General features: G+C 36.5%; 1 protein-coding gene across 1 annotated transcript in view; it reads left to right on the forward strand.

The window, feature by feature from the left end:
• The window catches only part of LOC130415846 (potassium voltage-gated channel subfamily KQT member 4), a 47,943-nt gene that overhangs the window by 15,515 nt on the left and 6,458 nt on the right, over nucleotides 1-25,970 (forward strand). Inside the window, exons 2-11 of the mRNA XM_056741818.1 lie at nucleotides 13,664-13,754; nucleotides 16,077-16,203; nucleotides 16,306-16,481; nucleotides 16,920-17,045; nucleotides 17,738-17,848; nucleotides 17,926-18,021; nucleotides 18,141-18,229; nucleotides 19,803-19,928; nucleotides 24,379-24,605; nucleotides 24,679-24,778. Of these exons, the coding sequence (XP_056597796.1) occupies nucleotides 13,664-13,754; nucleotides 16,077-16,203; nucleotides 16,306-16,481; nucleotides 16,920-17,045; nucleotides 17,738-17,848; nucleotides 17,926-18,021; nucleotides 18,141-18,229; nucleotides 19,803-19,928; nucleotides 24,379-24,605; nucleotides 24,679-24,778 (1,269 nt within the window). The remainder of the gene's footprint in view (nucleotides 1-13,663; nucleotides 13,755-16,076; nucleotides 16,204-16,305; nucleotides 16,482-16,919; nucleotides 17,046-17,737; nucleotides 17,849-17,925; nucleotides 18,022-18,140; nucleotides 18,230-19,802; nucleotides 19,929-24,378; nucleotides 24,606-24,678; nucleotides 24,779-25,970) is intronic.

The raw sequence follows: 25,970 nt of genomic DNA on the forward strand, positions 1-25,970 counted from the left end.
ACTCTGACTGGCCTCTGATCTGATACATCAGTTTTTATTAGTTAACTCTGTTTAGTTTTTGCTCATATTGCTTTTTTGTTATATTGTTAATTAATCGCAAAACATATGACTCTGTCTGAGCTTCTTAAAGGTGCATGCTGTTTCCAGTGTACTGTGTTATTTTCTCACTGAAGGATTAAAAGGTGTTGCTCAGCAGATTGAGTTAAATGAGGTGAATGCAGAACGTGTTCTCCTTATCTACATGACTTCACACCTTTTATTAAGGCTTTGAGTGACTTCATTATTGTTATATTCTCAGTGGAACTACGTCCAGAAGAGGCTGTTTCTTTGAAATATGCCCTTCATTTATTTTTTCCTATATACTATAAAAGCAAAAGCTAACATTAAATTAAGAAAAAGTGAAATTGGCTTCGCAGTAATTTTATTTAAACAGAGGGGGGATGATTATGCAGAATTCACTCCTACTGTATTTAGATCTGTGTCTGGGTTGTGGGCCGCTGTGATCTTTTATGTGTGTATCAGAGACGTCACACTCCGATTTTCACTACACTGTTATTGTAATCACAAGAATTTATAATAACGATAATATCACAATATAAATAATTTTAATGAATATAAAAATAAATAATGCTGTTAGTATTTAGCGGCATCTAGCGGTGAGGTTGTGATTTGCAACCAACGGCTCACTCCACCCCTCCCTTTGGAAAAACTACGGTGGCTGACACAGAACTAAGACGTCGTCACGTTTCCGCTTGTTTGCCGAAGGAGATATAACCTTTTTATGAAACGCACTCTTTAGGCAGCTTGCCCATGTAGAGCTACTGTCGAAGTGCGGGGACCCGTGGTGTATGTAGATAGAAATAGCTCAGTCTAAAAAAAAAACATGATGCTTCATTGTGTAAGGTCTTTATACACCTCTGAAGACATAGAGCTCTGTCAATAGATCCTCCAAAAATACACATTGGACTTTGAAAGGAGGCTTGGAGGTCAGTCTTATGAAGATTTGTGTCTTTTTATGTTTGTTTATTTGGAGATTAAGTTTATGTTTCATCCCTCATAAAACACCTCACACACGCTGGATGTGCTTGTGGTGTCTCATTCAATGCCCGTCACATTCTGAAAAGGGCGACACGTCCAGTTGGCACTGTTGGCTTTACTCGGGTTGCTGATAAATTTATAGCGGGGGGTGTTATTCAGTGTTAATGTTATGTGCGTGTGCGAAGAGAGAGAGAGGGGTGTTTTTAGATTTTAGGGATCCATGCTTTGCCAGCTGACAACATGTGAAATATCACACGTTGCTTCTCAAGAGGTTTAGAAGATATCTCAAACTGTTCTTAAGGTTGCCAATATGAACTTATATTTCCTATCAAAGTCTTTCAAGAGATTGTCATGGACTGTTTTTAAATGTGGACATGTAAGTAAGCAGAATAAAGCCCGTCATTTTGCAAAATATACTTATTGCGGGATGTAAACCGTCTGGGTCTCTTATCCCTTACATATAGAAGCCTATCGTAAAATGTACCATCTTTTCTGATATTATGTGAATGTTATTATAATCATAACATGAATCAAGAATTACAGCCAGACACATCTGCCGTCAATAATGAGAGATGTCGCAGTATTGGGGAGCATGATGCCGTGTTTCGTCCTTGTGACAGAAGGCTGGTGAAGAAGTCCTGATGCGGTGTATTAATTTCTCCTTTCGGGGCAGAAATGTTTCCCGTGGGATGACCTGTCTCTCCCAGGATAAGGCGCGATGAGTTTTGGGTTACCAGGATAATGACAAACAGGAGCTTAGACCGTTCTTCAGATTCTGGTCTAGTGTTCGCGCTGTAATTTACAAATGCTGAGTCAGGGTTAAGATTGTGTGTGTTCTGCGTTTTGTTCGTGTTATTTTTTCCAGGCGAATCACAGTGATTTATTGCCACGTTAGCGAGTACGCAAATACCAGTCGAATCGCTGCTTTCGCAAGGCCTGTCTTGTTTAACAGATTTTCTGGTGGTTTGAACAGTTAAGCAACCATGTTGGATCGCAAATGTGCAGTTGTGCAATTTTCGTAATGTTTAGCGAGTAAAAAATACCCAGTAGCAGAATTTTTGACCTAGTTCGGATCCGAGTCTGTGATATGTAGCATCCTCTCCAACTCTATAGAGGACAGACTGCGATCTGCGTCCAAAAGTGAAAAGATAGACGCAGAGACCAAAGACCTAAAACTGCATAGATGCCACGGCGTGTAACGTGATCGGCGCTAATCTGCGGTAATCTCTGTTTATGTAATGGTATTTTTGCCAGGCTAGACCCAGAGTCTGACGCTTCTCTATGTTGGCCTTTGACAAAGGATTATTTGAAGTGGAATTAAAAATCTTACTGCACTCAGGAAGTTTTCACAACCATGCATGTGGAGTCATACTGTACAAGAGATGGCATCATACTTAGAGCTGTAGTTCATCAGCCACATAAAAGGGATGCTTTACATAGTTTTTGTCTGTTGTACTGGATGTACAGTACAGCTGAGGGACATGCGGGCATTTGATCCTTCCTTCACTGTGGCATTGAAGGGTTTGTGATTGTTTTGGTCCTCAGATATACCTACTTGTCTTTTGCACTGACATATTGAATTTTTAACAGACGACACGCTGTTCTCTTCCCACCAAACCTTAAGTCACAAACAGCGAAGAGGAGGCATCACGAGGGTATATGTTGGGTTTTGTGTTCTATCTATAAATAAAGTGCTTGAGTTGATGAATTGCATTGTTTCATCTCAGTCTAAATAAATACATTTTTGTGTATATCCTGGAATATAATTACGCCTTTGGGACGGTCACAGGGTGGACAGTTTCAGTTGACATTGCAAACCTTTCACTCAAGGGGATTGAACGCATAAAGTAAACTTCATGTTTGCAAAAGAACAAGTGAAGTGTCTAAATCATGTTTTTACTCATACAGTCATGGCCAATGGTGATATACAACATGTATTTAAAAAATGACATACAGCACATATACAAAGCTTCGGGAGTCATAGTCAAGAAAATGGCTACAAAAAATGTTTACTAAACAAGAACATTTTGTTGGCTGTCCTTTTGAAACCTTGTATCTCCGCATTATTATTTGTGTAGTACTGGTTTTGCAAATATCAAACCAATAAAAATTATTAAAAAACACGTTCAACATTGACAAAACAGTATTTAATCATTTAACAATACAGGTTTTTTCCTTTTTTTGGAATTGTCCAAGGTTTCAGAAGGACAATTCCAACTTTTGTGTTCTTCTATACAATGCTTTGTATATTACAATAAGACCCAAGTCTTTTGTCCATTTTAAACAAAACACCTCCTATTTTGATGGTTTAGTCGACCCTGAGGGCGCATTAAAGCAGATATTGTACAAAAATACCCACTTGACATCACTTTTGGCCACTACTGTACAGTACGTATATAAGCGTCATGAACATGTTTTGTAGAATGACAGATGACGTGCTTTTAGAGGTCATTGACAGTAAAATAAATCCTCATTCTGACTGGCACAACTGTTAAGATTACAAGTTATGTTAAAACGTCATTAAGTTAAAAGGTCTGGAAACTACACTCGGCAATATCTAATGCTGTTTATAAACAGTGCACATGACCTAGAAAGGGTTTTACCCTTATATCTGTAATGGCAAGGCTGGAAAGGAGAGGACTCGCGGGGGTGGGGGACAGGACTGGGTTCCAGTATGAGAGCAAATGTGTATGTCTTCAGTCATGCGGATGCAAAAACTGTGCACTTTTATCTCTGTCTTTAATTAAAGAATGTGAAAATTCTCTTTTGAATTACACATCTAAGTCATAAATTACATATTAGAGTATTAATGGTGTTTAGATGCAGTTTACACATCCCTGTGAGCTGGAGCATGCCAACCGGTAAACACTGACGTTAATGGAGACTCACAATGTATTTGCTGGTAAAATTTGTGGAAAAATCTGAAAGAAATTCTTACAATGGATGCCGCTCGCTGGTTTAAACTTAAACTTTAAAACTTGATGGAACATATGTAAAACAATACTGTAATATCTGCATTGCTGTTTAAAGATACATTAGACAACAACATCCTATAATGTTGTTATGCCACTGACTGTTGTTAAAGGGATAGTGCACATAAAAAATGACTCCAAAGGAACAGTTCACCCAACAATTCAATGTCATTTCAAACCAGGATGACATTCTTTAGCAGAACACAAAAGAAGATATTTTGAAATAAGTTGATAACCAAACAACATTGGCTCTTGTGTACTTTCACTGTATGAACACAAAACCACTGAGAGATTTCTCAAAGTGTCTTCTTTTGTGTTGCATAGAATAAATATTCATTTTCATTTTTTATTTTGGGGTGAACTGTTCCTTTAAGTGTAACATTTTGTTTTGTGTTTTGCAAAGAAATATAATGCAGTATTTGAATTGCATGACAGAATCTTCATTTTTGTGTGACTGTCCCTTTAACTAGCAAGCTATAGGAAAAATGGAAACTCCAGAGAAAGATGACATGTGTAGCCTAATAGGGAACCCCTGTCTACATCTTCAGAGAGGAACCACTAACCTTCCACCCCCACCTCTGCCTTCTCTCGCTGACGGTTGCTGCTGATGTCCCGTGTATGTCCCCCTTAAGTGTTGTTAAGGCCCTTTATTTTATAATGGCAGGTTCTATAAACATGTCGGGAAACCTCTCCATAGCAACAGCACTAAAACAAATTCATAATATAGAGAGGTATTTATAAGCTCTAGCTTCCCGGATGCTCTCACTGAAAGGCTTGGGCTTTGTGTGACTATGAGCATGCGGGTGAACACAAGTCACATGCTCAAACCTGGTTGTCGTACCAGCTTTTAGTGAATTAGAGGTGTTTTTGTTGAATTTCTAAATACAAAATTTGACCATGGATTTATCTTATATTGCTGTAGAATTACATTAAATATGCATTACTTTTTATGAGGACAGTCAGAAAAGTCAATATCTTTCAAATCACATTTTCATCTCCTCTTTATTCAAGTAGTTTAGTTTTAATTGCAATCGAATCTTTAGGGCGGTGTTTTGTCTGTTAAATCTACATTTTATTTCTACAGAACAAAAAGCATTTTTTGTTTGAAATGTTATTGTAGAATGCCGCTGTTTTCATTGCAAGGTTAGTAATGGATACCGCCGCCATGTGTATATATCTGGACAGGCAACAATGATGTAATGTTTTTACCAGTTATATTTTAGAGTTGACAGATGTAAGTGTGTACAGTGTGCGCGTGCGTGTATGTGTGTGTCTGCAGATTTTTGTACAGGTTTGTCTGTGGGAGTTTGTGGATGCATGAGAGGGAATTTGTGTGTGTTCATATGAGAAAGAGACACAAGTTACTGTGTCCTGTGTTTGTCCGGATGGTCTTATCTCGGCCGTGTTTCTTAGAGATGTCATATGATGAATAAGAACAGCTAACAAGTGTCTCTGTCTTATTTCTCCACATCCCTAGGGAAATGCTATAGGATGATCTGAACAACATTGAACATTACATTGAACTTCAAAATATACAGTCGAACATTTTAATTTAAAATCCAATTTAAAGGGTTAGTTAACTTAAAATAAAATGTCTGTCTTCATTTATTCACTCATTCAAAACCTTTTTCTGGTTTTGTGTCTATACAATAGGAGGGTCAGTGATGTTTGTTTATCAACGTTTTTCAAAATATCTTCTTTTGTGTTCTGCAGAAGAAAGAACGTCATACAGGTTTGGAATGACATGTGGGTGAGCAAAATCATTTTTATTTTGTGAATAAAGTTGACAGATTAAAAAAAGTATAAAACGTTTTGATTGGTCTAATTCTATTCTTTATCAAATAAATACATTTGTCTCACTGGCCATGTTAATTCTCAAATTCGGGGATTATATGGATCTCTGGGAACACACACAGGAAGGCTTTTCTAAGAATTTCTAACACTTGCGTAAATTTTTCCAAAAGCATTTTAATAACTGGTCTTCGTTGACCCACAGCTATTTTAAATGCACATAATGTTTTTGTTGTTTTTATTTGATTTTAAAAAGTCATGGACCATGAGAACCATCCTTACACGTCTAAAGAAGTCAAAAGAACTGTTGATTTTCTGGCTGTCCATTATTCATTTTTTTTTTAATTTTCCTGTAAGATGAAATGCAGATAAAAATAATAAATGATTGTACAGTGTTTTGGCTCCATGTTAAAGTTGGACGTTGTTGTCTCTGTACTGTGTTTCGTGTCAGTTTCGGTGGTGTTGACAAGGTGCTTCTCTCTTGAGTTCACTTCAGCGTGCCACGGCAGGCATTCAGATCATCCTGAAGCTCCATGTTTGAAGTCTTGGTCAAAGATGGTCGCCCCGTGATCTTGTAAATAGTACTGCGGATGATAAGCGTAATGGTGAGATAGCATTCGGCGTGCTCTTTAAATGTCTCTTCTCTGCTGCCAGATGCCCTCATCACCTGTGTGTTAATAAAGCTGTCTTCAAAAGGAGCTTTCCCACCAGAGGGTCAGAGAGACAGTCCTGTCGTATCTCAGCTGAAGAGGGACATTGGCATTGATCTTATAATGCTTGTGAAGCTTGAATGGTTACATCATTTTTAACCGCAACTTTCCTAACATTGCGTTCCCTGCGTGTTTGTTTTCTTGGTTGTTTGAGTCTATTAGACATAAAATATTTAGTTGAGATGATGTCCTTCATCTTTATATGACACTGCAACCTGTCAAGGTTTAAAGTTATTATGCACTCCATAAAAATTCCGACCACCAAAAGTGTAACCTCTTCCTCTTTCTCACATCTTGGAATTCATAAACCCAGTCAGTCGCCGGTCAAATGTCTAAACCACTTCATTCTTTTGTTGTTTTTCAGTCTACTGGACAGTTCTTGTTAATCTCATAATCCACTGAAGGAACTTTCTGGTAAATGAACAGTTCTGTCACATTTTAATGATGCCGTTTCACTTCTGTAGCCGAACAAAGACTGCTTGTGTGTGCTAAATGGTTATCCGTGCCATAAAATTTATTAAAAAATATGTGCTTTTCACGGTTAAGTGTGAATAACATTCACCCTTGTGTTTTATGCATAACATATATATAACATATAAAAGTGTATATCTTACACACATCATATCTTATTAGATTGTTAGTAGCATTTATATTTATGATGCATTTTTAAACTCCTTTCCAAAAAAAGAAGTTATAATCTGTCTCTCTGGAGTTTACCATCATCTTCATTGTATTTCTTTGCATTTGTTATAATGGACATGTGTATGATGTATAATATGACCTAATAATAGTATATACCCTGCTTTGTTATTTATATTTAAATCAGAATGCGCAGTGTGATAAATTGATAAAAATACTTTTTACGAAAGTTTGATGTTGTTGATAAACTGATAGTGTCCTTTAATCTGTATTTTGTTCTGATCAATACAACTTTAGATCAGAAGCTGTTAATCAATACCTATATAGCATAAAATTAATGAATTGAAGCAAATGTTATTCAAATTTTGTTATCCGGCCATCCAAACACTGCACAGTGAGGGAGATGAAGAAAGACAAGAACTTGAAATCAGAGCTACTACTCACTTAAGGCCCAATTACACTGGCTTCCATTTTTCCGGCTCATGAGTAAATAAAAGCATTCTATTTTGCAGGGCTCTTGGCTTTTGAAGTGGTTTTAGCAGAGCATTGAGCAGTGAAATGTCAGCATATAAATACAGTAAAGTGGGCAATGAGCTTTGTGCGTGAGACTGCGAGTGTTTCTGTCTGCATATTTTGAAAGCATTGCTTCAAATATTAAGCAAGTTTATGTTTTTTTGTGTGAAATATTGCATCTTTCTATGGGCACTTTTTGACCCTGCTGACTTTAAGGAATTAAAAAACACTTTCTGACCCGGGTTGGCTCAAACCATCTAACTCCTGACAGGAATTCAGGTCTGACCTCACCTGGGTCATATACTGATCCTATTCACTTGTGTCCCCTTTGAAAGCAAGAACACTAACTTGAATAAAATACGAATTCTGAGAAACAGTTGTAATTTGTGAAATTTTTATTTATCATCACAAAAAACATGCTGCTGTAGTTCAAATAGAAATTCGTGCATGAAATGAATATAAATATATCATACATTATGTAAATTATCATTAATAAATTTATATAAAAGTATTAATATTATAATAGAAAAATATTTTCAAAATAGATTTAATGTAATAGAAACTAAATGAACCAAAAATGTATTTTTTTGTAAAAAACGTAAGCTACAATCCAAGATAAATAGAATGTTTAGCCATCTTTTACTCTATGATGCATGTCGACAGTATTGCCAAATTACATTTCGTTTAAAATATTATCACCATATGGCAGTAGTTTGTTTTCCAGTGTAAAAATGCAAATGTGATTGTGTGTAACATCCGTTGGTTCAGGATATAGACAGAGTCTGCTCATGGTTACTGTATTGTCTGTGAATGTCAAGCCTCTCAGCACGTCCGCCGTGCAATTAACATCTCTTACTGCTCCTCCAACTATCCACTTGCCAGCTCAGCAAATATCCCTCTCGCAATACAACTACTCATGGCCCGTGATCGTGGATGCTGACCTTTTTAAGCTATAGCCTCTAGATGGCTGAGCATGTTGAGAAGGCCACAGCGTGTTTGTGTGACTTGTGTATGGGGATGAATGAGGGTGTGAACCAAGCGAATAATGACTATTATGTTTTGATGATTAAGTGCTCTGATAAAAATTTAAATGGGAACAACCAGTTAAAACCAAAGAGATCCTAATTTGGATTATTGTCTTTTATAGCATATATATAGTCGATTCATTTTCTAAGAAATACAAAAAATATAACATAAAAACTGTAACATCTTAAACCAAGCAACATTGTGAATTGACTTGAGAAATAACAGATGTTTCCTTTCCAGTTCTCAAGTGTCCTTTTAAAATCTGTTTACTGTCTTTAGTTAATGTTCTACACTACTCCTAATAATAACACAGAGAATTCTTCATTATTCAGTTCATCTACAGTATTTCAGTTTGGCTGCCGATATCACAATTCAGTCCGCTTTGTTCCGGAAAGTGTCAGTACTTATGGAATTTGGAATGATAGTATTTCTGTTTGTTTGGTGGGTATCAGTTTTAACCCTGTTTTGCTGACATTTTGGATTTCTAGATTGATTGCAGCTATGGAACCTTATTCTCAGACAACCCCCACCCCTGGTTCGGATGCCCTTGCTTTTTCTTTGTGGTGTCTTGTGTAACTGTAGTCTTACGGTAAATTAAATAGTGTGACTTCCAATTCCACTTCCCAATTAAGTGTGTTGTTATGAACTCTCTGGATAATTTAGGACTGAGACGTATGGAGCGTTATTGGGATAGTTCAGCCAAAAATAAAAATTGCATCATCGTTTATTCAACCTCATGTTGTTTGAAAGCTGTTTACGAATCTTGATTCTGTGGAACACAAACGATATTTTGAGAAATGTCTTAGTGGTTTTGTGTCTATACAGTGAAAGACAAAAGTGATGTTGGATGATGTTGAATTTGATGAATGGTGTTTGTTCACCAACATTCTTCAAAATATCTTCTTTTGTTTTCCACAGAGAAAAAAATTCACAAAGGTTTGGAATGAGACGAGTATTATATGTTTTGCTTCTTAAGGAGTTGTATTTTAGTATTTTAGTCTTTAATGCCCAGTTTCTGGATCTGATCTTAAAAGATATTTATGTGAGAAAGATCTTTAGATATTTCCTCTTTTGTTTTTTATTACGTTACTACAGACATCTCATTGTACTATATAAAGCCTTCTACAGTATCAATGTATTCATCTTTTTCTGCTTCGCACCTTCAGCCTTCCTTTTGCTTTATTCCCGGAAGATGCATTGCAGCTTTAAAAACGTGGTTGTTTGTACAGAAACAAATTTGCAGGCTGTCACACTTTAAGGCACGTGAATATTTATAGTGTTTTCCAGTGTTACCACCTTTATCATTTGCTTAGAGGCACAATAATCCTCTTGTTATTTCTAAAACTTACTTTAAAGGAATAAATTAAGTAAAATGAAAATTCTGTCATTGTTTACTCACCCTCATGTTGTTCAAAACCTAAATTACTTTTTTTAATTTAGTGGAAGACAGTATGAGAAATTCTGATTTTAATTTATAAAATATAGAAAATATTTTGAGAAATGTCTCAGTGATTTTGTGTCCATACAATGGGAGCCAATGGGGACCAATGTTGTATGGCAACGTTTTTCAAAATACCTTATTTTGTGTTCTGGAGAAGAAAGAAAGTATTATGTTATTTAAATGACAAGAGGATGAGTATATGACAGAATTGTCTTTTTTTTGTTAGCTATCCCTTTAAGATAAACTAATAAAGGATTAAAAGAACAATATGCAATAAAAGACAGAACAGATATTACAGAATGACAAATAAAAAACAGATAATGAAATAAGGTAGGGTGACTCATCTCATTCTGGTAGAGCTCAGCACACTGTTCATTCTCCTGGTAAGATGGGAAGTTTAATTCATTTATATGTTTTGATAACATTGGGGACACAACCTTTCTTCCTGTGACAGTCATTTTTATCTGTGTCTGCTCGTCTTTCTCTCCTCTCTCTCTCTCTCTCTTTCTCTCTCTTTCTGTGTGTAACTGATACCCGCTCCATCAGCCTGTCGTGATTGAATTAGGGTCACAGTCTCTAGCATTATGTGCAGATGTTTTGTGCTGTAGGAACTACGATGTCCAGCTCAGCAATGTGAGGAGTCCTCACCATTCATCATCCCCTTTATTTACCCACATGGCCCATATCTCTGTCCTCCTGCTTTCATCTCGCTGCAGCTTTTATGGCATATTAACAGTCCAAATGATGAATTTAGCCTGAGATTTAGTCTGATGAGCATCACAGTGGGTTTCTTTACAACATGCTTTATCTTAATTGTGTGTCATAGGGAAAAAGTCGATAGAAACAGCTATTCGCTTGTATTATTTTTGTTATATAAACATGAATTAATATCACTATTCAATGGATATAAAACAAAATTAGTTATTTTTCTATTTTTTTCCTTATTGGGTTGTTTACATTGTTTACTTTCTTGCTCTTGTATTCTTGCGAGTTCCATTTGTTTGTACAGTTTTTTCGCAATAAGTTTTCATGAAATTCAGATTTGAAGTTTTCTGCCAAAGAAGCTTTCCGTCAGAGAATGACTTACTGAAAGACTGTACACTTGGTAACGGGAAAATAAAAAACATGCAACATTTTAACCTCATGAGACCATGTTTTCTGCTGATTTGAGGATTTGATTTCTGCTTTTTTCTGATTGACTTTTGGGCTTGGAGGTTGGGTTCAAAACTCGCCTCTCAGCTGAAATGCTATACAGCTGCACATGGTCTTTGCATAATGTATCTATATTTTTTTACTGCATTCATCATTTTTGGATAGAAAGGCATTGGGGAACCTAAGCCGTTTCTGTCCATTTCCTTCCTCTTGTCTATCCAGTAGGATTGTTGATGATTCAGGTCTGGGCTTTGGGTTTGCAATGCATCTGGATTTGTGATTTTTTTTCTTTATTTAATTGCTTGTTTTTTTTTTGTTTGTTGCTGTTTGAGGGATCATTTTACCTGTATTATATTTGCTAATTTGTCACAGTCAGCTAATGTGAAAAACATTATTCAGGGATGAAATAACCTCTTAGTCTTCTCGTGTTTCCCCAAATGGTATTTAGCAGAAAGAATGTTTAAGAGCAAAGATAATGGATCACTAATGCAGATTCATGGTCATGCCAGTGCTGTATCTGCACTTTTTTTAATACATTTTTGAACCCTGTGTATCAGTTTTTTGCGACATGTAACACAGCTCACAATCATTCTTTTGCATGTGTTTAACACATTTAAATTTTGTCTGAACTCTGTGTTCAATTCTGTAGTGCAAATGGGCCATTTTTAACTTTTGGGAAAGTAAGTAAAAGTAAAACTTTAAGAAAATGCCTCCGTTGAATGCATTCTAAAGAGTTTGTGCATGTTACATTAGCACTATAACATATTTATTATTTATCCTGTTTGTTGGCTTTAAAAACAGGTGTTTTTACCTTGCCGTGATTTCAAAAATGCATTTTCAGTTTTGATTCCTTTTTTCTCAACGTACTGTAGAAGCATGAATTAGTAGCTGCTTTATCAGCGGCTTGCTTGCTGACGAGTGTTTGGAGATTTCTATGTTTATTGGTTCTATCTGTGTCTCCTTTTTCTTTTCTGAGTGAAAATAAGAATCAGTCACAATCCGTCATACATCAGAAAACACTCTCTAATGTCAGAAAAGAGGTTTAAAATTGTGCATTTTCTGCCACTGGAGTATAATATAAAATGCATTTTAATACACATAAAATGCTGTAACCTTTTTGAGTACATTAGAGTGCTCTAAAATTATACCTTAGGGTACCTCAGGGTACAATTTTAAGCTTTTTTTCTGACTGTTAAAAACATATTCATGATATTTACATTTATGCATTTGGCAGACGCTTTTATCCACAGCGACTTACATTGCATTTTACTACTCATTTGCTTCTAACTATGTGCAATCGCCTGGGATTTAGCGCCATGCTCTAACCACTGAGGCACAGGAAAGTGTTATTAACATCCTATCCACGTTTATATCAGTAAATTGTGTTTCAACTGTTCATTAAACCGCAAGCCTTTTTATCATTTGTTAAGTTTTGTTAAGGTCATTTAAATCATCTCTTATCTCTTCATATCCCAGAAGAGACACAAATCTCCTCCAAACCTTCACATTACACCCACCAATGCAGCTGAAACGTCTCATTCTCTCCTTGTGTACTTAAATGGCAAAACATAGACAAAACTGTTCAAACCAGCAGGCCAGATGTGTCGGGTCCTCATGGGACTTGGCATTGTCCTCGGCAACAGCTGCTTGTGTGGAGCTGTGCAGTGAATTCGGCTTTTGTTTCAGGAGCCTTCAGCTGGTAACACCTGGAGCGGCCCGGGAGCCCCGGCTCATGCGAAAGAGCCCCTTTTCTCAGAGTTTAAGCTCTTCCAAGAACTGGCAGGAAGTGAGGCTTTAATCTCAGCTGTTATCCACTCCATTTTTGAGAGAGCATGCTGGGTATTGTAAGCGGGTCTGTGACAGCAGTGATTAAGAGCATCTGTGTTTATGAGCCGTCCGCCAGCTCGGATTATGGGGTGTCAGTGCCATGGCACCCGAGTTTGTCCATTAAACAGAGCCCATGATCATTCAGTACATGTCACCACTTTTGTGTTTAATTTTGGCTGTTTTGCTGCGTCACTGTGATGTGTTTGTGTTTTTGTTGGTTGTTGATTTTTTCTTTTATGTTGTTGTTTCTTGAGATGTCATAGAATAAAAATAAGCCAGTCAGTATGAAAACACATTCTTTTAATCTATTTACATTAGTACAAATAGTTCAGACCTACCATTTAGAAATATCTGTATAATATTTAAAAAATATATTTTGAATGAAATTAGTTTCAAAAATAGTGCATCACTGAGCAACACAACACACACAAGCAGTGATACACAAACTCGAATATTAGATCAAAGGAGCAGAAGTAATGTAGTAAAAATCACAGAACACTCACCCCAGTTGTGTATTGTATTGATCTGTTAGTTTGTGTGTGTTTGTGTTTCAGTTTTCTTCTGGTGTTCAGCTGTCTGGTGCTTTCTGTTTTCTCCACCATTCCAGAAAATCAGAAATTCGCCAATGAGGCGCTCTTCATTCTGGTAAGGGGTTGAAATGTCACATTGCAAATGATGTATTTTTCCGGCTACACACGACACAATGATTCCAAATAATAGAAAAAGACAACCTTATTGTTTCACAAGATGTTTTTTGTAGTAGAGAAAGGTTCTTTAGATAGTAAGAAAAGAAAGAAATGGTTCTTTGAGGATCCAAAAAAGGTTCTGCGTGTGACATCACCTTTTGTGGCACCATTTTAGTTGCTCAAGAATTGTATCAATCCAAATGATATCTATTACAATAAACACATATTATGTTATAAACACACATGTACATCAGAATCATCTCTGGCTTGCTGTTAGTCACTGAATAAGTCATACATATTAAACTTTAATTTCTCTCAGAGGTCACCCCCATGTGTTAATGTTACTCATTAAATATGTTACAGTAAGCTATCCATTTCTTATTACGTTTCTTTTTTTAATAATCTACTGAGTCTATCTTACCTGCTGAGGCAATGTTTTTTAAGTCCTTCCTGTGTTTCCTGTTCAGTAAAAAAGTCGAAGTTTGCAGCCGGAGAATAGACTGTATAATACAAGTATCTCTCCAAAGTACCTTCAATAAGCAACATTCATATTACATTGCCTTTGCAGTCTCCAGTCTAAATACATTCATAATAGCATCGCATCTGAATAATTCATCACTCAATGGTTCTTCTGTGGCTGTTAGTCTGTCCAATAGTCCGTTTTTGGAGGTGTGTCTTCAAAAAAGGTGAATTGGGCGAATTTTTCTGTTTGCCAGCATTACGGTTCAAATCTGTCATGCACGCAAACCTTTTTTGCTGTCCACTGTGTTACTAAGAGGTTTATCTTATAAGTGTATCCTTGCATTGTTCTGAAATCCTTTGTAAGCATAAACGTGCACTTGTGATGTAGGAATGTGACGTTTTTATAAGGACAAAACTTATACTATTAAATAATTTGTTTTTGCAAAAATCACTTTTCTACTTAAAGTCCACAATGTCTTGCAATATGCTGCAAAAACTTTATTTAGTCTGATAAGCTGTTGTTTGCATAGTTTCGTTACAACACATCAGGGGGCCATTTGCTCACCTTATAATATTACTGGAAGACATTCCGTAAATTATTAGGCCGTATTTTCATGACTGTTTTAGCAACATCTCGGGGCAGGTCCATCGCTCATCTGATTGGCACACAGTAAGCATTCCTGTATGGTCTCATGTCTCCCTGTGGCTGCGTTAAGTGTGCATTTTATGTTCCGCTGGGATCTCTGCTCTGGGAAATGGCAGTGTAAGCATACAGTGGGATTCAGGTGTTGTCGAGTTTGCAAGAAGTTCCCGACTCCATCCAATAATCTCAACTGCAATTCTATAATCACCCATTCAGTATGAAGTGTTGTCCCTCTCATGCGTCTGTCTCGACCCCTCACGCTTTCGGCTTTCGGGGTCCTTTTTAGTCCATCCACCTGCAGGAAAGGGCTAATGGGCAACTTCTAGTACTGACTCTTCTCAAGTATTGACCTGAGAGCACGGGTGTTGCTATAGGAGTTTTAATCAATAGAAATAAAGCTTGTCTGGGACATCTGTAGCAGAAAAAGATTCAGTCTTTATGTACATTAAAGTACAAAAGTTCAGGTTCTCTTACTTATTAATATTTTAACTCATATTTTATAATAATTGTATACTCATCAAAACTATGGAATAACAGATGTAACTAAATGTGAATTAGGTTGTGAAAAAACAATTCCAAAATAAATCAAAACTCTTATATTTATCTTCTAAAAATAAATCAAAGCTAACTTGTATTTTATCTGAAGTATACACAACTTATTATTTTTAAAAATATTTTTAAAGAAAAGAAAAACAAATTTAAAGAAATGTTTTTAGTGAAGAAAGAAATCATATAAAACTGTCTATAAAACTGTAGTCTACTGTAGCGCGTGTATATATCAGATCATTTAATAATAGAAAGTCAATTTTTGGAGAAAAAAAATTTGGACAGTTAACTTTTAACTATTGAACATTTAATGCATGTGTCAGGGAATGTTACTTATTTTACAAAAATCGGAATAATAAAGAATGCAAGATCAAGTACGAATGAAAAAGGAAAATCACGCTATTAAATCCAATTTATATAAAAAATGTGGATGGAATAACATCACATGGGTGGTCCAGTGTGGTGATAATATAATTAAATTAGTGTATTGTCTCATAATTAATTTTTTTAAATAAAAAGTGTTGGATGGTGTTTTATTTTATAATTTCCAAAACTATATTTCTTAGCTGCATTTGACATCAAATCTGTAGCAGTTGTGATGGACTGAATGTGAATGTCACTCACCTGCAGGAGTTTGTGATGATCGTGGTGTTCGGTCTGGAGTATTTTGTGAGGGTCTGGGCTGCCGGATGCTGCTGCAGGTACAGAGGATGGCAGGGTCGATTACGCTTCGCCAGGAAGCCCTTCTGCGTCATAGGTGATCCTAAAGTCTCTCTTTGACTATATATGCATACAAAAAGAAATGCATTTTTAAAGAGCCATTCTTTGTCATGTTTTCTCTCTTTCTGTCTGTATTTAGACTTCATTGTCTTTGTGGCGTCGCTGGCAGTGATAGCGGCGGGCACGCAGGGAAACATCTTCGCTACATCTGCCTTGCGCAGCATGCGTTTTCTGCAGATTTTGCGTATGGTGCGCATGGACCGCAGAGGAGGCACCTGGAAGTTACTGGGCTCGGTGGTGTACGCTCACAGCAAGGTGACAAGCAACACACACACCGTCATGGGTGAAATAAATTTGGTTATAAACATTCTTCCAAATATCTCTCTCTGTGTTCTTCACAACAAAGAAAAGTATACACATTTGGAGAAAATTATGACAGTTTTTGGAGGAGTTATCCCTTTAATTGCGATATATATTTTGCTAAGATTTAAAACCATTATCATGGCTAGTTACTATTTGCACTGTTTTTTTGTGACTGCATCAACCAAGTTAATTTGTGATACCCACCCAAATGTGTGACCTACATTTTTTTAACCCCTTAGTGTTCCACTGTACAAAAAGGGATCTTAGGAACGCTAAGGGGTTAAAATTCCTGGTCCAGTACTCTCTTTGAACAGATATACACATTAAAAACGTACAAGACCTCTGTCTCCATCTCTAATTCTTATACTTGTTTTCCTCTGTTTGTTTCAGGAGCTTATCACAGCCTGGTACATCGGCTTCCTGGTGCTGATCTTTGCATCTTTTTTGGTCTATTTGGCTGAGAAAGACAGCAACATTGAGTTTGCTACTTATGCCGACTCCCTCTGGTGGGGAACTGTGAGTACTGCCTCCTCTGAACTAATGAACTCGTGCTGTCAGATCTGTTCTCACACTTCAAACACTACTTTGATTTCAGCTTCTAATGGACACAGTTTAACTATACGTTTTGCAAAGCTTTTAGTCCATGTCTATTCATCTACTGTACACTTTAAATTGTTATCAGAGTTTAAAGGGATAGTTCATCCACAAATGAGAATTCTGCCATCATTTACTCACCCTCTTGTCATTTCAAACCAGTATGACCTTCTTTCTTCCCCAGAAAGAAGATATTTTGATGAAAGTTGGCACAGTCCCCCCATTCACTTCTATTGTATGGACTCAAAACAAATGCAAGTGAATGGGGGCCAGTTAACAACATTCTTCAAAATATCTTCTTTTGTGTTCTGCGAAAGAAAGAAAGTCATACAGTTTGGAAATGACTAGCGGGTGAGTTAATGATGACAGAATTAATTTTTTTGGGTGAACTATCACTTTAAGCAATGAAAAATGTGACTTATTGTTAATAACTCATCCTACATTACACAAATTCGGTCCATTTGGGTTCTACCATAGCTTACAGTTTCAATAGAAATCAACACGGAAGCGAAAACTGCACTCGTCAAGCAAATTCACAGTCTATAAATAATATCAAAGATCTGCTGACTTCGAAACAATAGAGGGATATTTTGATCTGCGCTGTATGTACTCAGATAACCCTCACTACAATCGGTTACGGTGACAAGACTCCACACACCTGGCAAGGTCGACTTTTAGCAGCTTGCTTTGCCCTGTTGGGAGTGTCCTTCTTTGCACTGCCTGCTGTAAGTACCTCTGTCGATTGGCACTTCTTTTTCCCCTTATTCCAAATCGTCTGACGTCCTTTATCCACTTCCGTAAGGGCATCCTGGGGTCAGGTTTTGCTCTGAAGGTTCAGGAGCAACACCGACAGAAGCACTTTGAGAAGAGAAGGACCCCCGCTGCCAACCTCATACAGGTAATCGCTCGACACCTGTAGCACATAGTTCCATTTTAATTTCTATTTCCATGTCCAAATACGTTTGTGTTGTGTCTGTCTGTGTGTGTGTGTCGTCCTGTGCCGTGATGTTTTCCCAGGCTGCATGGCGTCTCTACTCAACAGATGCTCAGCATTCTTATCTCACAGCTACCTGGTATTTCTATGACAGTATGCTGCCGTCTTTCAGGTAAGTATCTGTGACTGAGCCGTCCCCACGTGCCATGCAAGTTTGAACTGGCCTTGTGTGTAACTCATATGATTGACAGGTAGCTTTGCCGCTTCAAGGTCATAATTTCATACACGAGGGGTTTAAAATATCTGCAGACACTTATACGTTAGACAGATCGATTTGATGAAAACAATTTACTCCGCAGTAAACTTTAAACCGGCATTAGGCTGTTATAGTCATTGAATCCTCACCTACAGACACAATGTTCTCTTAAAATCCCTTTCACTTTAATTTAAAATGGTTCTTTGACCCAGAAATTGTGATTTAATTGATAGTTTAGCTTTTGCATTTGTTTTTTTTGCTTATTCATATGCAACTTTTTTTTGCATGTGTGAAAATAAAAGTATTTTTGACATGACTTCATGAGATTTTATTTGAGTTGCTGTTAATACGGGGTGGAGAAAAGGGGAGAAATGGAAATTATAATCCGTATTTCGCTGCTATCCCTTTGAAACCTTGTATCTCCATATTTCGTGATTTTTATTTTTCATATATCATTATTAGTCTCCCTTTATATTTGCCACTGGCTCTTGCAAATATCTAGCCAATAAAAAGTATTAAAAAGTGCTTGTTAGCTTTGACAACAAAGTATTTCATTATTTAAAAAATTATAGTGATTTTATATTTCCTGAAAAACAGTGAATTTGGACATTTGAGGTTTCGAAAGGACAGCGACGATTTATTTTACTACTTTTATTAATTTCACCTAAATAATGATTGGATGTTCCTAAAAAAATAACAAATAAACACAATTATACAATATTTTCAATGGGCTATAATGGGCTTCCGTATTTCAAAGGCAGTTTCCGGTTGGGAAGACTTAAAGCAGAGAGAAATGGGAAACTGAGAAAGTAGTTACATTTAGCAAATACTCTACACTGCAATAGTATATAAGAGCTGTTCTACCATATTTTAAATTATACTTTCATAAGTTTACATGTTGTTATAACATTCAACTACGGTAGAACGCTTCTATATACCACTATTGTGTGCTGCTATGTACAGCATATGCTAAATTGAACTATTTTCTCAATTTCCCATTTCTCTCTGCTTTTAATCTCCCCAACCCGAAACTTTCACGTTGCCGGTTGAAACGAATAAGTCACGCATGCTTATAGCCCATTTATTAAACTTGATGTTTGTAAACGTTTTCATTCTGATATTTTTTTGAAGTATCCAATGTCCTCAGACAGTTTATGCCACTTCTTCATTATGGATATTTCGATTCTATATTATATGTATTTTTCTATATTTCCATTTTCCCCCGAATTACGTTTATGCCCCATGTGTTTTATCTGGATGTCTTGAATTAATTTGACTAATTATCATTCATTTAAAATGACAGGGAAGTGCACAATATGTCAATACACAAATAATGACAACAATCTTGTTGAATATGAAATATAGATGTAATCCCTGTCTTTTTAAAGTGTTTGTTTATTTGCCATTGTGTAGTTTGTTGTTGCTTTCCTCTCCTATTTTTGTTTCGTTTTGTTTCTTTATCATGTTTTATTTTTTGCTTGTGGGTCAGAGAACTGACATTATTGTTCAGTCACCTCCAACGGCCGCGTAGCGCCAAGAAGGTTCTCCAGAACTCCTACCACACCTTGCTGTCGGGGCTCCGGCCGTATAGCTCTCCCTACCTGTCGGGAGACAGGTACTGCACTGTCAATTTGGATTATTTTCTTAGTAAACACTAACTGTACACTACTGTTATACTTTACATGCACAACACACTAGCATACTCTCACTACTGAGTGTAGTAAAGTCTCAGTTTATGACACTCCAAGTTTTCCTTTAGTCTTAATATAGCATCACAGTGCACGGGGCAGCTCAAATAAACTGCAGTCTCTTGTGTGTTTTCTGTGCGCTACCTTTCTATGCTTGTGTTTTCTTTCTTGTTTTTTGCTGATACTAATATCTTATATCTGTACTGGGTGATTGAAAGATTTATCAGATAAGTGATTAAAGCTCTATTTAATTTTGTGGACACTTTATTTTAAGTTTTACAGTACCGGTTATTCAATTATTTATGAAAACATTTTTAGAAGAACTATTGTACATAAATGTATTTAAATTAATTTCATTGTTATATGTTTTATGCCAGACACCATAAAGTAAAGAGTATCGACCTTTAAATTAGGTCTTGGTTTCTTAAACAGATTTCTGGGATTTTTGTTCTCCCTAATCCTCCCTAATATCATACTGTATGAAATAAATAATGTAAAATTGTCTGCAACTGATCACATATCTGATTTTGGTCTTCTACAATTACCTTAATGTGTGTGTGTGCGTGTGTGCGTATGTGTATATTAATGTGTGTGAGCGTTTGAAGTTTACCCTTTGACCTTTCAGTGTCTCTCATGCCCCAGACATCTTCATTCTACCCTTTCATTGAATTTCTCCATTCTCCTCCTCTGCTCCTCATTTTTCTGCCATCACATCGTCCATTCATGTTTCCAGGAGGACAGACGTTACATGCAGGTTTGTGGTAGGCTGTATTTCGTCCAGTGGAAAGTGACGTTGGCCGTGCTGTGTTTATAGCTTGGGGTGCTTTTTTTCAAAGAGATGACTGTGATCATATTTACGGGGCATAAAATGCAACGATAATGCAATTTTGTTTACCAGTTCATTTCTGTTTCCCATTAAGTTCAAAACAGTGTATTTACTCACAACATGCCAGTTTCCGCATGCACCTACCATCCACCCACTTGCATGTGATGAGATCTTCTCTTTCCACTTTCTTTAAATGTGTAATTACGTCACCTTTCATCCTTACATGTCGCACCTTTTAACCTTTCAACTGATCCTAGGTCAGTCATTTCAGTGCAATGTAAGTTAAGATGTGCTGAAAGGCTGCAAGTGCTGATTCTGAATCCTGAGTCTGTTTGTGTCATAAACCCTTTCTTCAAAATCACTTGATGCTCCAATTATTACTGTTACACTTTGTTTTGAAGTGCATGTGTCACTGCTTTAAGAAAAGCCGTGGAAACATTTAATATAGAGTATTCTTGAAATTTAGAAAGTTGCTTCCATTCCTTCTGTAACTGATCAGCATTAAACATTAGTAACATCACCAAATATTTGTATTATAAAGATATTACATTTTTAAATAAAACTGCATTAGTCATTTTCGGTTAAATTATAGTTAACACATCTAGTAGTTTTCACATTGAAAACCACGGAAATTCTTCCTCTAATGCTTCACTCACATTCATGGGAAATCTCATCCCAGCTGAGAGAACTGGATCACATGGATTGTACTGCCGAATGTTCATCTATTTCTTGATAATAAATGCACATTAAAAACAAGTGTAACCCCTGTGTCCCAGCACAGGCGACCTACCCTCACGAACCCTCACAAATCCCTCCCTGTGCTTGTGTGTCTCTTCAGTCAGCTCGTATCTAAAAAGCGAGGTTTCTTCCGGATTCATGCTGGCAGTAAGCAGAGGTATCCATGTGCGATGTGCCTGTGCACACTGGGCACGATCTGTCCTGTCCCGAATGCCTGAAACTCTCTGAGTCTTATTGATCTAGTGCAGCTCTATATATTCAGTAAGTTTAGCACATGTATTAACGCCTTCTGTTAATGTGCATTTGTGTGTTTCTTGTCGAGGAACTAAATCTTAAGATCAGCACAGTTCCAAACACAATTGATTCATTTTTGAAGAAAAACATTAAAATGGACAGTGTACATAAAAAATCATAATTTTTTAACCCTTGTGTCATTAGTTCGTTCAATACTTGAACGTATATGACTCTTTCTTCTGTAGAAAAAAATAAAAGAATTTTCTTTGAGAAATGTCTCCATGAATGGGTTGTCAATTTGGTTTCAAACATTCTTCTGAATATCTTCTTTTGTGTTCTGTAGAACAGTGGTTCTCAATCTTTTTTGGCTTAAGTACCCTTTTTATGATTTTTTCAAGCCAAGTACCCTTGACCAGAGAACAACATTTTACTTTAAAATACAGTGAAATGAGAATCAAACCGTTATTATATCTAAATTTATTATTTTTTTATGCATTTTGTGTAGTCCTAATTTCATATAAAAATACTATTATCATAGTTTATTGATTTTCATTATTTCTTCCTAAATGTCAGTTTCTCTCACGTACCCCTTGCAGTACCCCAAAGTACCCCTGGGGCCCCCATTTGAGATCCACTGCTGTAGAAGATAGAAAGTTCATTTAGATTTGAAATAACATAAAGGCGACTAAAGATGAAATAATTTAATTTTTATAAGTTAACTATCCCTTTAAGCTCAATCAAAACAGTTTAAAGTTTCACAATATATATGCTACTCTTTCATTGTATGAGTTAAATGAACATCAAGTCAACATGTATTGCTATTTGAAGCCCATTTTACTTCCACAATATGATACTAAAGAAACAATGCAAAACAAAATTGGTATCGTACTGTAGCTTCCATTGGTAGTTTCCAGGGAATCCATCTACTGATAAAAATGTATGTCTGTACATCACTTTGGATAAAAGGTATTCAGTAATATAATAAATGGAGCTGCTGAAATGACATTGTGAGAAGCACACTGTAAACTCAACATTCCTTGAACAGCTGCACTAGCTCAATAATCTCAGTGATATCTGTCCTGTAATCTGTGAGTCTGATCAGAGAACAGGAGCCCACATACAGTCTGAGCTCTGCATGTACGTACAGATCCAAGATAAACCATGGGCTTGGGTCTGACTGAAACCCGAATCACCTTTCTTCATGGTTTATACTGATGTGCATGTCTGCTGTGATGATACATCACACAGTCTTACGGCATGGTATAGTATTTGAAAAAAGAAATGTGAGTAATTCTCATTACAGAGCCGTCAGACATTTTGAGGGAGCTGTAATTTAGACACAAACAAGCATGTTTAGGTTAAGATGGATTTTAAGATATTTTTAAAATAATAGAGAGAAAGTGTTTTGTGCATGAGATATATGCAACTCACACCACACGCATGATATACAAATCTTGATGATGAATGTCCAGTATCAACAATTACGTAGGACTGAAGAAAAGTTACTGCCATGTCTTGTCATAATTGATAGAAGGTTATCGGAAATTTTATAAAATAGTTTAGTCTTTAAATATCTACTTTAGCTTGTTTTTTTTGTGTGTTTTTTTTTTCGGTTATTGCACTGTATTTTTTGCACTTTGCATGATATCATGGATTCAGAGAGTGGTCTTGCTTTTCTACTGTTTTACCTTTGACATGCTATGATACAACATCACTCCACTTTCTCAGAAACTACCAGTCCATTCAATTTAAGAAATTTAGCTCTAAATGCTTTATTTACTGCTTAAATATTAATCCAAAGGAACAGTTCACCCGAAAATGAAAATTCTGTCATCATTTACTCCAAACCTGTATAAATTTCTTTGTTCTGATGACCACAGATAAAGATATTCGGAAGAATGCTTGTACCCAAACAGTTCCTGGCCAACATTGACTAGACTACCATTTTTGGAAAAACTGCTTTGAAAATTTAGTTGTAAATAAATGTAGATATTTTGAAGAATGTACAAAGCAAACCGTTCTGGGGCACGTTGGGCTACCATTGTAATTTTTCCTAATATGGTAGTCAGTGGTGGCCGAGACTACAACCGTTCATACAAATATCTTTCTCTGTGTTCATCAGAACAAATTCATTTAAACAGATGTAGCGTAAATGATGTAAATGAAGACAGAATTTTTATTTTTGAGTAAACTGTCCATTTAAGAAGTGACTAAAAGAACTATATCTTACCTGAATGGAGAATGTTACTCAAACTTAAACCATTGTGAATGACTAATGTAGATGTATTTTTTCACTGCTAAAAATTCACTTAGTTTTCAGTTTGTGTTTTCAGATAGAGAGATTAAAAATATTGCACCACTGTTATCTTATCTCTTATACAGCTTAACCCTTTCCTTGCGGATATCCTACCGCATACTAAACTACATGTGTGTCAATAGATCAATGTTGTATGTTTTCTGGCACTTTGACTGTTAGTCTCTGTCTCACATACATTAAACATAATTTGTTTTTGATCAGCAGCTGAAAACACGTCCTTGTTTGTCATCAAATCAGATCATTCCTCTATTTCTCTTGCTAGCGGGAAACTTGGATTCCGTGACCGCATAAGGATGAACAATTCCCGTTCCTCTCAAGCGATCCGCAGCAAGGCTTCTCCTTTACCCCCGGGAAACGTGCGCCGCTCACCTAGCACCGAGAACATACCAGAAGCCACCAGCCCCGGTAAGGTCCAGAAAAGCTGGAGCTTCAATGATCGGACTCGATTCCGTACCTCCCTCCGCCTCAAACCACGACCTGCTGTGGACGGTAGCTATCTCAGTCCAAATGTTTACCCTTATACAGAAACACGCTTTTCTCATTCTGGTTTGATCTCTCACAGTCGAGGGAGTTGGAGAGGAGAACACAGAAGACAAATCTTACTGTGATGTTGCCATGGAAGATGTCATACCAGCTGTGAAGACCCTGATTCGAGCCGTTAGGTAAGTCACAGGGCTCGGAGAACTTCTACAGAGGGAGAACCCTGTAATCTATAGCTCACTAATGGACATCTACTCTCAGCTAATGTCATATATGTCATTATGTTAATTGAATGAATGGTCTTTTGCAAAAGGGACATGGGTATAGAATCTGCTCTGTCAGCCTCGACCTTTTCACAGAGCAATTATATCAGCTGAACGTTATGGAGACAAAGCAGGTTGGACTCATAGAGGGCATGACAACCTTCAGTCGCGGATCCTACTTCTTGCTTAAACAAGCAGAAAGTAATACAACATGTTCCAAAAATATCGTTCAGTTCTTACGGAGATGTCAGAGCCCTGTTTTAATGTGCAGTATAGCAAGATCTCATGATGCTTGCTGAGTACAAGATTATGAGACCACTCAAAAAATATTTGTACAAGTAAATGATCATTTTGTTTCATTCTGTTTGCTGGTGACAGCATTTCTAATAAATTCCAAATGTAAATGTTATTTTTTATTTATTTGCAAGAAAATGAAGGTAGACAAACAGGTCAAACTAATTTTTTTGCAGATCTTGAATACTGCATAAAAACAAGTTTATACACAGAACACGATGCTAATGTTTTTGCTTGTATTTCAGGATCAGTTTAAAAAATAATATATACATTTTATGCATCTTGTCAAGCTTTCAGTCTTTCACATTGCTTTCGATGATTCTTTTGTTGAAATTTAATGGACACTCAACTAGAATAGATGCAATACATGCAGAAATGCTTAATAAAGAAAAATCTGCAGTGGTCTTTTAATATTTGCTCCGGAAAGCCCATATTTAACCTTGCAAATAAGCATTTTCTCTTTACTATCAACTAAGGAAAGGATGCAATGATTTATCTTATGTATAAGATAAAATGTGTGTACATACGCACTGGTGCGTCATTGATGTAGGCAATAAGATTTTGCATTTTACAAAAGAGCCGCTCGATAAGATTGATGTTCTTAAAGAACAGGCAAAGTTTCGCTTCATCTTGCTGAGGTTGCACTTTGAGGGGAGGCCCACATTTTCTGTTCCACTGATGAAAACGTGTACGTAGTGCATGCTTTTTAGAAACGGGACGAAAGCTTGTAAAAAGCACATTTCACTTTAATAATAAAGAATAATAATACAATTGATAGTTAGAAAACAGCAAGTCACATGATATTCTCTTCATTGCT

Source organism: Triplophysa dalaica, chromosome 25, assembly GCF_015846415.1.
Source record: "Triplophysa dalaica isolate WHDGS20190420 chromosome 25, ASM1584641v1, whole genome shotgun sequence".
NCBI lineage: Eukaryota > Metazoa > Chordata > Actinopteri > Cypriniformes > Nemacheilidae > Triplophysa > Triplophysa dalaica.